This window comes from Gigantopelta aegis, unplaced genomic scaffold (genome assembly GCF_016097555.1).
Source record: "Gigantopelta aegis isolate Gae_Host unplaced genomic scaffold, Gae_host_genome ctg1973_pilon_pilon:::debris, whole genome shotgun sequence".
Lineage (NCBI taxonomy): Eukaryota > Metazoa > Mollusca > Gastropoda > Neomphalida > Peltospiridae > Gigantopelta > Gigantopelta aegis.
Window position 1 is genome coordinate 38,826 of NW_024532816.1, and position 14,734 is coordinate 53,559.

Below are 14,734 nucleotides of genomic sequence, written 5' to 3' on the forward strand. Positions count from 1 at the left end.
GACAAATGGCTGGATGTGGGGGGATGAGAGGATTGTCCAGTATCTTTTGAACTAATGATCTTTTTTATAGCTACTCTGGTGATTTAAGTATAGTGACTACTGGGACATACCATGGTATGACACTAAAGACTATGACTTGTGAGTAAAACCTCTATAGTTATCATTATAATTTAAAGTAAAAAGGAGTCAGTAGACATTAAGATTTTGATGTCTTTACTAGAATATATATCCGCTCTCACGCACACACACATAGGAAGTACCATCAAAACCATTCCCTGAAGTATCACAGCCTGCTGCTGTCAAAACACAACCAGGTCAGTTCTCATACTTTGTTTTTAGAGATAACAGAAGGACCCACCCGATAACACAATAATTATTACAGTTATATCACACTTAAAACAGTGGACGTTCCAAGATCTCAAAGGAAAGGTACAAAAAACATGTATTACTATGTACATGTCAATAGGATCCACTGATCCAGCTGGATGTTTTCACTATAATGTCTGTTTGAATTTTTAGATAACGATTCTCGTACTCCTATAATTATTGTTCATCAGCTGTTACTTCAATCATAACAACGTACAATTGCTAGAGAATATCCTGGACAGAATTCAAGTAAGAATTGTGAAGTACATTATGGTAACTTTGGGGTTTTCTATAGTACCATTCTCCTCTTTGTTTGTGTCACAATGTATCTTCTTTGTCTGAATACAGGTATATACCTTCTAAGACAAAGAGAAGCGGGAACGAAGAAAACAGCAGATGTCCTGTTCATAGGAAAGAAAGAAAACCACACCCCTCTCATGAAGGGCAAACTATACCATTCCTATATAAAGTCACAGATAATCCTCTAACGTCTAGTCAACAAGAATGGTGAGACATATGTAATGATATGATATGAAGGTATTCCTAAATATTGCACATATAGTGACTGAGTCTGACATAAGGATCTCATCACAGCAAAATTCAATGATTTCTTGCATATAACACAGTTTGCTACACAAGCCCATCTTGAAATGAAGCTCATGAAAGTTGGTAAGCAAGAAGCTTAATGATTGTCCCTTCTTGCAAACCAAAATTATGTAGACTTCTTGTTAAGATGTCTGTGTAGAACTGTTTTAGACCAAATGTTCATTCAAAGATTTTGAGTGATAATATATCCCTTTGTCAGACTAGGTCACATATTTTAAAAAGTATTTTATATCACACAATCAATTACAATACTAATAATTATATTTTGTTATAAAAGTGGGTGTTGTGTTAATATTTTGTGCTGATTATAATTTTTTTATTCCTTCAAAATTTGAAGTTATAATTTGTAAATTTCAATTGATATCATCTTACAAACAACTCTGGTTTTCTCGCTCTTCTTTCAGGAAGCAAGTTGTAGCGGTAATTTGTCGCTGGTCCCACATGGCAATTTCAAGGATGGCCGGGGGCCGTACTGGCCGTGGATCACCAGTAGATAGATATTACAAATGTCAAATACAACGTAATCAGTCTACATATGAATTATAAAAATAGTAACAGATATTTGTTGTCTTTGTTATTGTATAGTGAAAGCTTTTCATATTAAATTGAAGAAGCGAAATATAGACCAGTAACATACAAAAATGGGATGTTGAAGTCCTTCAGGTAACGTACCTTATATTTGTTTCTAGTGTTTTCATGTTGTCTGTCCCATCCATTTTCTCCTGTTTGTTTGTCCGTTCCTAAAATCGTCTCATAACAAACTCAATCATCAATCCTGCATTAATAATTAAGAGAAGGGCACGATTTTGTGCCACACAGCACATGGTCACATGTGTAGGATTGTTTTGCGGTGTGTATAATTTACAGAAATTGGATACTTTAGACCTATTTAGCTCACCTAGATGAGTGAGTGTAGATAGTTTTAACTCTATATGCTAGAGGTTATATCCATAAACTATCTAAATGTACAGATTCCAGAATTAAGAAAAGACATTACTACGTCTGTTTCCAATCATGTATCATGTATTAATAATTAAGATAAGGGTACTATTTTGTTTGTAACACATATACCTGAAACATTTGATTTGGTGTAGGTATAATTCATGTCCTACGACAACAATTGATTATTTATAACGATGCCAACCAAATTATTTCCCATTAAGTATCACTAAAACATTATCTTATTAGTACATAATATATCCCTGGTTTGTTTGAGACACTACATATTTACCTTATATGGCTTTGGCTCACCACACACATACTCTACCTTTTGTTCCAGCACTTCATTCTTAGACTTTATACTTATTTTTTTTTTCTTATTATTTCAGATTATTAGAACAAACGTCACTTGGACAAGGCAGCACTGCTTCGTTGGTTTGGACATAAATAGAAAAGTAAGGCTGGATATACGATTTGAAATGATCACTGTTAACTTCAAAAGCCATAAAAAGCATACAAATGGGATGTTGAGCCTATTCTTTGATATTTGAGAATATCGATTCTTTCTCTCTTGGTTGTATCATTTAGATTTTAATGACAAGAGAACTTCTCATATCTCAGATTCTAATTCCTCTTCAACTCTTTTCGTCCTCATGCACACACTTGTCATTGTATATCGTTCATTTTAGTAATGATTGTAATGTCAAAATGTTATGTTTATAATGTATTAAGACTATTTACCATCTAAAGTTATTAATATCGTTGTCACTATACATGATCACAAACAATGTTTCATATAACACTGAACAAAAACATCCCCCAGTAATAAGCACATTGCTGTAACATCAAAGAAAACATTGCTTTTACATTTTCTGCTTGACATTTCTTGTGCTTTATAAAACCCATCTCTTTCATAATTGCTCTCGTTGATAACCCAACTCAACAGTTACGGACCTTGACTTATTGTTGATATAAATAACTGACCTAGTCCTAGTTTTGAGCAATTTAAACATTACCCATCATGGTTAAATAGTGCTTGTTATGTAATTAGTTTTCGTCACCAGAGGGAGTAGCAGTCAGCTGGAAAGAGACTACACCACTTTTGCAATGTCATTATCAAAATTATATTACAAAATTTGACATGACACAAAAAACAACTCAATGATATCTAACACAGTTGGTAGCTGATAACTAAAATAATATATCAAATGTTAAGAACGAGTGCTTTCCCTGACGCCCACTCTGGTTTCCATTCATCACAATTAACACCAACCTAATTAAGATTTGAGATAAAATCCAAACATTTAACTAAAAGTGACAGCTGATATATAACATTTCCCATTGCCTCGCCTAAATCCTTCACTAATTTCAGCTAAAATCTTTGGGGTCATTATAATGTGTAACGCTTGGACCATAGCCTTAGCTCTCTTGGACGGGTTAGTACTCTTAATATACCAGAACCCACAAAGACACCGTCTACACCTAGTTGCATCAGAGAGACCTACATCTGCTGGAGTAGCTACAATAAGATGAAATAACAGTCCTTACAACTGTAAAATATAGTAATAGCAGCCACTTCAGAACCTTTTGAAACCATGCAGGTATCCTCAATACAAAGTTAAACATACTCAAGTCTTTATATGATGATCATTTACGAGTGTTATGGTTTCCCTTTCTAAAGTTAGAAAAAATGGTCACCATGACCAGAATTTTCATTTTAGAAGGAAATTGTTTTTTTACCAAAAATACCAATTTCAAGTGGACGTCAACTAACAACAATATAAAGATGTACTTGGTTCGACTTCATTTACATAAAGTATTCATTTGCTTACCAAGACCTCAGCAGCAAAATTGACCCACTGGTAGTCGTCCTATGTTCAGCAGTCTGTTTCAACAATGGATAAGACACACCCAATTGTTTAGCATAACTATAAAGTTCGGAGGAATCCATTGCCTGAGCCATTTGGATTCACGATTAATAGCTCTAGCATGTTAACAGCCTCTACTACATTACAAAATAAATGTGTTTGTATAAAGGGTATTTAATAAATAATAGGCGACACAGCTAATTCAAGACAAGAAAAGGTTATTGAGGTACTATATCATGTCTTTACTTCAAGATACTCTTCAAAAGGCAGTTAGTGAATACACAATTGAAAGGAAAGAGGCCGTTAATGTTAGCTGTGTACATGTGCTGTGCAGACAAAAGCAATACAGTCTGTAGATTTTGTTAGTACCCCTATAACTCTTTTCATTTATTAAAGCCTAAACATCTAAAACATCACAACTTTTTCAACTACATTTACATAGAATTATTAACTATGACATCATTGTTAATTAACCAGTGAATAATGTCCTGTTTTTAAAATACCAATGTCTCTGATATTTAATATATTCTATTTTAAATTACCTGTTCCGGCCTCTCCTTTTGTTCTGATCATGGAAGCTCCCTCTTCAATTCTTCTCAAAGCCTCACCAAGATACCTAGCACCACATACAAAAGGAACCGTAAAACCATGTTTTATCGACATGGTTCTCATGATCAGCTGGAGTCAAGACTACAGCATGAAAACAAAAAAAAGCAAGTTATTGATTGTTCAATAATGATGATGACGATACAATGAGGTTAGCTTGTTTATAAGCTCAAATATTTATACCTTCACACTCGTCAAGTAAAAATCAACTCCTAGTGCTTGTAAGATCTGTGACTTCTACAAATGTTCCCAATTCGTACTTTAGCCATCACAGGGAATTGTCACTGCAGCCATGATCTCTTTACTTTTCTACAAGAAATAAGTACATTCTACTAGCTTTTATCACATTGCTCTGGATTTATTAGCCACTATTTTGAATGAGATCTTGCAAACTAAATTATAAATTACGTATGTTAGATGAATCAACCTCATACTCCATGGACAGAAACTAAAGTCTAGTTATTAATTGGTATAATTGGATTATTAACTAACCTTAGGATCTGTCATGCGTTGCTATCCCACCTTCCTTTCGTTATTCAGCAGGGACTCCAGTTCCAGAGCCCTATCACAGCACAGCTGCTCCAGCCTCTATCAGCAATTTTTTTTTTCTAGCCTGCTCTTCCCCTGTTACGACATCCATTATTATTCAGCTCGGTTTTTTCACCTTTTAAACATCCTGTGCTAAACCCCTCCTTTACTGTACCTGCAGTACCTAAAGGTTATCTGCACATTACCATACTGGTATAGATTGAGAGATCAGTTACTATGGAGTCAAAGAATACTTTCTATAGTTAGGATCCATCAGTTTCTAGCTCCATATATTTATTATTCCAACCTCTGTATATATAGACACCATGCTAAGCCACTATTAGAAATGGTTTATTATATTTCAGTAATCGAATTACATGTTGCTAGTTAAAAGTTAATTCATGTAAAATTACATTATAGCAAGTAATTTTGGAGGGAAAAATTATTGGCAAATCGATATAAAATACACTTGGAAAAATTAACTTTGGTGGGCGGAATGACTTCCTCCCTAACTACCACACCCATAATTACAATATCGGAGGATAAAATTGAAACACAATTGTTGCCAATATTTTTTTCCATCCAAACATCACTTGCTAAATGGTATTGTAATTCGAGCATGGCTGACTTGATGTGAGCTATTACAAGCATTATGTAGTAATATCTCTAATTTGTTATAAGTCTTAATCACACACTCAATGCAGAATTTTAAGGAATATATTACTAGCATATTTTGTTAACTAAAATATAAAGAACCACCTCGCTTTCAGCATGAACAACGATGACAAAAGATCTGAATAAACTGTTTCTTTACTGCATTATTTATTAAACAAAGGACCCCATATTAGTAAGCAAAATGGAGTTGGTAAACCAGGTCATTCATTATCAACACTTTTAGACTGCAGTTAAAGACACCAGCTGTGAAGGTCATGTGACATAAAACACTTTTCTCTATATAGCTAAAAAATAAACTAGGCAATCTTGAGAACATACAAGTGGGCGGGGCTAATATAAATGTTTATTGGGATTTTTTTAAACTTAAAATATTGGCAATCTAGTGAAGTTTGGCACTTCTAAACACGTAAAAAGCAAAATTTAGGCCACGGTGGATTCCCCGATTTGAATATAACTGATGCTACTAACTTCTAACATCAGACACGACAGTAATATCAATAATTAAATTTCAACAATTATTAACTGTACCAAATCACAGTGATACAAACAGTTATAGATTTACTACCACACTCTCAATAATTGATGATGTGTCGTTGAGTTTACCAATATAATTCATAAATTATTGTTATAACACAATAGAGTAGAATAAACATAATATCATAATTATTACACGAGTTGACATTCTTACTTACCGTTACTCGAGTTGCTGCTGTTGATTCCATGATGAGCAACTATATATATAAGTTCTATTGGACTTCTCAATTCGTCTACGAGAAGACAAACCAGCTAAAAGATAAGAGACGGATCACCGACTATAGGTCTATTTAATATTCATAATGTGATGATGCAATATAATTGATTGTTTCAGTGACACTTAGTTGTGATGGCCTCTTCGATGCTAAAGGACGTTGTTGTAGGCGTTCTTTGTATCCAAGGAGCTTTCATCGGGCATATTAGAAAGTTAGAAGAAATTAAAGAAAGAATGAAAAAGTCAATTCTCTCTCCTGATCAGAGAGATCCGGGGGGGGGGGGGGGGGGGGGAAGCCAGACCAGTTGGATAGATTGATGGCTTAATTATACCAGGGAGGTGAAAGTACAAAATTAAGTGTGTTTCTTAGCAAAAATGAATTTAACCGAACATCTAAAAAAATGGATGTCAACAAATGTGGTGTTTGGGGTACATGCGCCGGATTAATTTATTGTCTGACAAACTACAAAGTCAGAAAATAGGTGGTCAAGTTAAGGTAAGGATATGTTCATATATTAATATGATATACAATTTATTTGTATTGATTTAGCTAACATTTAGCATTATCCTTGCAAGTATACTGCTTGTTTGAGGGGTGTGTTCAGTAGCAACAGTTGCTATGCTGCCATCTTGGATGATAATGTAATGAGGTTTATGTTAATAGTTATGTAGTCCTATATGATACTTGTGTTGGGCCTCCTTAATTGTGCCCAAGCTCTTGACGTTCAAATTTAGAGTCACAGTATAGTAGTCACTCATCCCTTCCACAAGGAAACACACCTATTGTTTGTATCAAGTTAGATGTAAGGTGCAACTTTGTCCACATGTTGTTATAATCTATAGCTTGGGAGGTCTTCCAGTTGAGGCTACTAGAAAACTATTTGGTCGTCAGCTTAACAGTTTTGAAGCTAGTGTAAGAACTGCAAGAGCCTTGAACTACAAATTTCTGAAAGAAGAAGGTCCGAAAATGTCTCATGGAGTGTTTATTCGAGCTCCTGGAATCAATAGAATTTTATTACCAGATGTCAAAATTTTAGGTCAGCTGGTTTGGTGATACAGACAGAAACAGTTGTTGCTGTCCAGTACAAGAATATGATAGCAACCTGTTTTCCATCCAGAACTTACTGATGATTTGCGTTGGCATCTTTACTTTATCAACGGTATTATGAGAACTAAATTATAACTTATTAATTTATTAGTACTTTAGTGACAATTAGAACTGAGCTAAAATAGAATGTATTAATGAATGTGAAATATAGTAAATAATATCATTTTGTTACTCTTTTGATGATTTATTTATTTTGTTTTATTTTGTTACATGGTAATACACCTTTTATGTTTCTTCTTGTTTGTAATGATGCTTTGTTTATCTGTTGAAACTTTTCTTTTTTGGTTTGGAGGAGGTTTCTGACATTTTTTATATGGATATAAGACAGCTTGAAAGAACGTTTCTGTGACTGTGACAATCTTGTGCTGTAAAGTCTTGAGTTTTGACGCTGTCACTTGCTGTTCTGAGAAATTGTACGAATTGTATCGTCAGTTTCACTGTCATATATATAGTTTCAAACAATAATTTTACTGGCCCAAAGTATTATAAGCTTTTCAGATGCTCCTTATTAAAAAATTCATAGTTATTAATTCTATTAATATAGTTATGTAAAATATTTTTATATATTTGCTCTGTTAACATTATCATTTAAAATAATATGCTCCTTTTTTTCTTATTAGTCATAATGTGTTCCCTGTTCTATGACAGCACCCTATGAAGTACAGCTATATTGTCTGCATTGGAATAGTAGACAATCGATGGGCAATGATGATAGTAGTACGTCCCCTCTCTAGCTTTATCTAGAGCTTCCTGAACAGTTTTCTCACTCTCACTGTCCAGAGCAGAAAGTGGCCTCCATCAAGGAGGAGGATTCTTGGGATTTTGGACTAGAGCTCGAGCTATAGCTATAAGTTGTTTCTGACCTCCACTTAATTGCTTTCCTTTGGAACCCACATTGTATCATAACCCTAAAAACAATAGAAAGATAATCATCATAACAAATAATAATAGATTGTCTCACTTGAGGGAGGGTTTGAATAAAGTCATGAAATTGGCAGCTTTAGCTGCTTCAATGATCTCTTCATCGTGAGTTCTTTATAATTAGCACCATAACGGATATTATCACCAATAGACAAATATCAAATAACATGGTCTTGTGATACTAAATGATCTGACGACGAAGCACGAAACATTAAAATACGAATATCTAATCCCATTTAGCAATATAGTACCATACTGGAGATCATAGAATCGTTCAATTAGAGACAAGACAGTGCTTTTTCCTGAGCCCTAGTTCCAACAAGAGCTACAGTCTTACCAGGTTTGATACTCTAAGACTGAGACATTGTAATATATCTATCTCAGGACGTGAGGATAATGAAATTTGGCCGATAACATTTTAACTTTAAAAGACTCTTCATCTATCAATGTAAACAGGAGTTTAATGTTATGAACTAATATGTTACTTTACTTAAGTGTGATCCCTCCATCCACTAAAAGCATCAATCCGAGGTTGCGTGCTCAGGAGGGAAAGTATGTTTCCCCCAGCTGCAATTTTGGCATTTTCAGTATCTGGTAAAGTTCTAAACAAACTCTTTGAATATGACATTAGTAAACATTATTGCTTCCAAGAGCTCTGTAGATAATATTGCCAGAGTTTGTAGTAATTAGAAGAACACTAGATACACTTCTGAATAGCTGATCTAGATTTGCCATGATAAGGTTTACTGGAGTCGATGTATATATATGTGAGGCTAGAACAAATCCACCAGCCAATATTAACAAATGAAGATGATTGAGTAATTGCTAATAAAATAGACTGGCAGGACAGTACTCTTCATATCATATCTATATGGAAATAAATTGTGCACAAACTCCACCCTAATGTAACATAGAATATTATTACCCAAATGGTCTTTCCAATTGGTTTTTTGTATTTTCTGATCAATTTCTCTTGCAATGCCTAAATGAAGACACAGTGAATACACCGTCAATGATTCTACAGCGGTCATAATACACTCATGTTGAGACTCTGAACTTTATTGTGGGGGTGAAAAGTTGTTGGGGGGGGGGGGGGGGGGGGGGGGGGGGGGGCGGAGCTGCATCTGAATAAAACTCCAGCAAGTACAAATAGGACTAAGCTGGGCAGAGCAATAAGTCCTAGTGGCATGAAGCCTCTAAGCAATGATGTAACTAGCTTAAAAGATTGACACCTGCTCTGAGGCATATACCTAAACGAAGACCAGTCACCTGAAAATAGAGGAGCTGTGGTTACTTATATATAAAGAAGGATAGGGTGGTTGAATGGATAAATATGAATGATAAGTTAGGTACATCAATAGATGGATATACAGATGCTGTAACTCAAGCATACAAAAGGTTTAGTCTGACCTGATTGACTTCAGATGCATCTACAGTTAATCTGTTGATTAAAAATACTGACAGCATTCTCAAGGTTCATCAAAAAATGTTAAATCTTGTCTCAGCATAGCTTCAAAAGATTGCTGTCTTAGACGATCAGTGAGACGATCAGCTGCCACGTTAAGAGTAATAGTCTGTACAATCAAAGACATGTCAAATTTTTATCATCACTACAATCAATTTTAAAATTTCAAATCTTTCCATCATTCATGCAAAATAGCTACTGCAATAGATAAGACGAGAAATCCTAAGACCCTTAAAGCCACATAGCCCACCGAGAAGAATTATGAACTCTTCGTATTAGATACTTTTTATCCAATTCAGAAAATATCTAACATATGAAAATACAGTAATGACATAATTACTACCCAAGAAATGATACTAATGTTGGGTATGAAGATAATAAATCATAGAAAATTAATGACAATAATTTTACTTGTAATGCTTGACTTAGTAGGATGAAACAGATGCATGAGTATACCAATCACAATAAAAACCCAGCAACTCTATCAGTAATAACCACCAATCAGGTTTATTCAAATTGTAAAAGGGTCTTTATGTGACTTGTTTTTCAGTGTGTTCAACACTAGTAGAGGGAAACTTCATCAAAGACCTAAAAGACATAAAAAAAGAATAAAGTACACATGACAATAGATGATGGAATGAATAACAATCCATGAATTTTTTCAGCCACAAAGATCATGTTCTTTTACTAGGATCAATTGTATCAAGCTAGGTTGGTTGAACCTTGCACTTTATTTGGTTGTAAAGGTTACTAAACATGGAATGGCCAACTATCATTATGACATGACTCCAAAAACAATATCAAATTCCTAGTTCATAAGTTATTTTGGTATCCAGTCGTCTTACGATCCAATGTCATTCCCCAGTCCTAAATTATTACATTGTGTCTCTCATAACAATATGCAGATAATTCAATTACAATCATTACCCCCACACTTTTAAATTAAATTAAATATACAAATTTAAAGTTACATTACATTCACTTCATCCATTTATCTGTTCGTTCTCATCTTTTGCTTATCTCACCTCATCAAGTGCATATAAAGTGTGAGGTGAGAACTTTGGCTGCGTGAGTGTGAGGTATGGGTTAACTTCAGAAACAGGTATTACTCCTTCAGAATTACTCTACGACTCAAAGATTTAATCTTGAATGTACGTCGAAGGGATGATCTTGGGCCTCCAATATTATCAATAGAACTCTCCTAATGTGATGATGTGGATGACCAGAAGGAGGTTTACGTCTTTTATATTTCGCTGGCTTATTGAATGTTTATAGCATTTCTGAAATCAAGGTGTTGGTAACTACAGTGTTAACAATGATACAATGAAGTTATCTCAAACAATACATACTTTTTCTCTCTCATCATGAATACTCTGATAATCAACCAACTCAAAATACAGTCCTTCCTTGTCCATCAATCATTATGAGGTGCCAATTCAACCAACACGTCCATCTTTGATACCGCACTATAACATCAGCTGTTGAATAGTAGACAATCGATGCGCAATGATGATGGTAGTACGTCCCTCTATTGCTTTATATAGAGCTTCCTGACCAGTTTTCTCACCTCTCTGTGTCCAGAGCAGAAGTGGCCTCATCCAAGGAGGCGGATTTTGGGATTTCGGACCTAGAGCTCGTGCATTAGCTATACTGTTTTCTGTACCTCCCCTTAATTGAGCTCCACCTTCTCCAACTAGAGTAGTAAACTTTTTCGTAAACTCAGCAATAAAGTCATATGCCTTTGCAGCTTTGGCTGCCTTTACAATTTCCTCCATTGTAAGCTCCTTCTTTACACAGGGCCAATATTTTTCAGGCTATAAATCCCAGTTGAGAGAGTGGTTCCTGTGAACAATCCCATTCTGATTTCCGAACGCCATCCACCATGGGGAACTCTTTGATATCAATACCTCGAGGAGTATCTGTTTTGAAAAAATATAATTGCTGATAAATACATATAAAGCTTAAGCTATTACACACCATCCCTCATCGTGAGTGTAAAGGTCTCCAGTTAGAAGTGGTATACAGGTGGTTCCCACTACCACTGAGACCAACCAGAGCCACTGTCTGCCCAGGATTTATAACTAAGTCCTAGTCCACGTAAGCACCATGACATCAGGAACGAGATGGATTACCTGAACACCACATCAGAGAAAACTCAAGTTTAACCATTATATCATCAAGGGTAGCACTTTGTAGCACCATCTTTTGGATGAATCTCAGGTTCCTGTATAAAATTGAACTTGATCCATTTGCTTATCAGGTCGTTCCATTACTTTGTCAATGATGGAAAATATACTACCACGTCAGAACCAGTAGCTTCCAGTATACTAGCAAGTAGTTTAAACGGTAGTGCATTGCCAGAGCTTAAGAATGCCCTGTTAACACTCCTAATATAATCGATCTAAAATAACAAATACAACAATAACAGTGTTAGAATTAAAACTTGATATATTTACGTTACAATATCACTGGAGTCACCTCCCACAATCAACAAACCAATAGGACACCATACTACATGATAACAAATATTATTTTTATTGGAATGAACTCCTTTTCCCTCAACTTACCAGAATCCCAGACCAAACAAGAAAAGAATATTAAAGTCAATAATCCATAAAAAAACCTTTCCATGCTCACTTGTTTTTGTATACGGACTCCTTCTTGGCTTGTGTCCAAGAAATAGTTGTATCTGGAAATGCATCAAAGGACATGTAACACACACAGGAAAAACAAAATGGCATTAGATTATCACTAAATCCATCAACCAGTGAGTTCAAATTAACACAAGACTGTTACCATGTTATGGCGTATCTAATATAGTACTTCTAACGATTATTGATTATAGTTTACCTTTCAGCTTCCTTCCTTTCCCCCCAACTGCCCATCCTGGTTTAATAGAGCTGACAAGAACCTCTTCTGCTACAGCCCCTGCTTTAGCTAAAGCAGATTGCTCTTTAACAGTCAACAACCAGCAGTAATACTAAGTGTGGAAGATTGGGTTGGAATCATCGTACAAGATAAAAAAAAAAAAAAACTGTGTGCTTGTAATTTACCCTGCCGTTGATGATGATCATTGCAATTATAAGGGAAAGAGACAGAGATTGTTAGAGCAAGTTTCCAATCAGGGCTAATGCAATATATTAGACCAGATAAGAGGACTAGCAACCTCTTGAATACAAGAAGCACTATTGCTGCCAATTACCAGTCCTCAATTTAGCAATATCTCTTGGGGCAGGGAAGATGATGAATTAGGATATTAAACTGTATTACACATCTTCATTCACAAATCAATAATGCATGCAACAGAAATCATGTACATTGATGGTTTAAATATCAGATGATTTATACATAACATGTGTTCAACATCACTATTCTTACTCTGCTAGTCTTGTTGGTAGTTCTTTAGAAGATTCAGATCATACCAGCCCATATCCTGTCTCAGTACAGCCTCAAGAAAACGTCACTCTCATATGATTTGTTTGATGCAATGCCCTCAGGGGCCACAATAAATTAATAATAGTGAGGATAGGAAAGAAGCAAATGCCACAGCTATCATATAATAAACATATATAGCAACTTGATCTTGTAGATAAGTGTCAATTCAGTAGCTGTCCAAATGTATTGGTAGAAAAGTCTGATATGTTGCAGAATAGTCAGTTGAATTGATACTGGCTACACCAGGAGATAATAATTTACATACGGATGTCCCAATGAAACTCTGTGACTAGTATTGGTCCCAGTAGATAAAACACGATAGTAATGAACTACCAGCTATTATTGCCATTATGGTTCCAGTAACATGAATCACAATATCAGACCATTTGGCAAATCGGGATACTAATGACAAAGGAACAAATAATCATATAAATAGTAGCCATTTAATAGTTACGCATTGATATAGTATGTTATTCCTTAGTAAGAAGCCATGTAGGTTTTGTTTTACCTTACACAAGCTATTGGTTTTACTCTCCCACACACACTATACACACAAACACACACATACCATACCATGTTGCTAGGGGAAATATATAGATCCATTCAAATATGGAGATCTCCATTTGATATAGGAAATTGTCATCACATCTTCCCTCAAATCACCCTATGACAATATGAATTTGACATTTCATACTCAATTGAAAAGACGACCAGTTTAATGTAGTATAGTGTCATTCCATACATAGCAATTTAGTTAAGTTATTTATGTTGACTCATGTTATTATAGTGATAATAACTTACCAGATCCAGAGATGGACAGCAGATATAGTACTTTCATATCTCTGTTAGCTCACCATTTGTTGCACTATACCGAATTAAAGAGTGTTATAGTACAACCTACCATAGTTCATCTATTATCATGATAGCGAATATGTACTACTAAGTCATAATAGGATCTGCTCTCTTCTGTCAGTGCGACATCTCTCACTCCCATCGTGGGGGAAGTGTTCTTGACCTCTTCTGTGTACATCTTGTTCATAGTAAAAAATACTTACCAATAGCACACTTCACAGCGTGTCTTGAGTAAGATTTGGCTCACTCCCCTCACTCTCTATACTCGCATCGTATCAATAGCAGTTTGCAATTCATCCACCTGTCCTTATATCTTAACCCAGATAAAAGGATAGGGTCTCATTCAGTTGGGGGTAAACCTGTGGTTCTCTGCACTCTCTCCCTCCCGCACTATGCGGCTGTAAAAGATGGCAGTAACAAGACGAACACATTGTCCTGTTTATAGTCTCGGACGTCCGATGGAACCCATTGTAGAACATTTGGCCTCGAGACTCTAATTTTAATTACAGACTGGCAATATCAAAACAATATACTGGACAGTATTATTAACTCTAAATACTATAGCTATCCTTGATTCAACAAAAAATAACCTCGGTCATTTCTAAACTAGTTATAAT

The 14,734-nt window shown here is 35.2% G+C and overlaps 1 protein-coding gene and 1 pseudogene across 1 annotated transcript; one reads left to right on the top strand and one right to left on the bottom strand.

Annotated features, from left to right (window-relative positions):
• Window positions 1-1,372: 1,372 nt before the first annotated feature.
• On the bottom strand, window positions 1,373-6,310 carry LOC121391236 (annotated as a pseudogene).
• A 339-nt stretch (window positions 6,311-6,649) lies between these two features.
• On the top strand, window positions 6,650-8,289 carry LOC121391238 (pyridoxal 5'-phosphate synthase subunit PdxT-like; the record flags this gene model as incomplete). Its single annotated transcript, XM_041522930.1, is given in 6 exon segments — window positions 6,650-6,670; window positions 6,672-6,783; window positions 6,786-6,832; window positions 7,396-7,440; window positions 7,442-7,496; window positions 8,225-8,289. Coding segments are annotated over 6 exon segments (345 nt in total), but the record flags the coding sequence as incomplete, so codon positions are not given.
• Window positions 8,290-14,734: the final 6,445 nt, after the last annotated feature.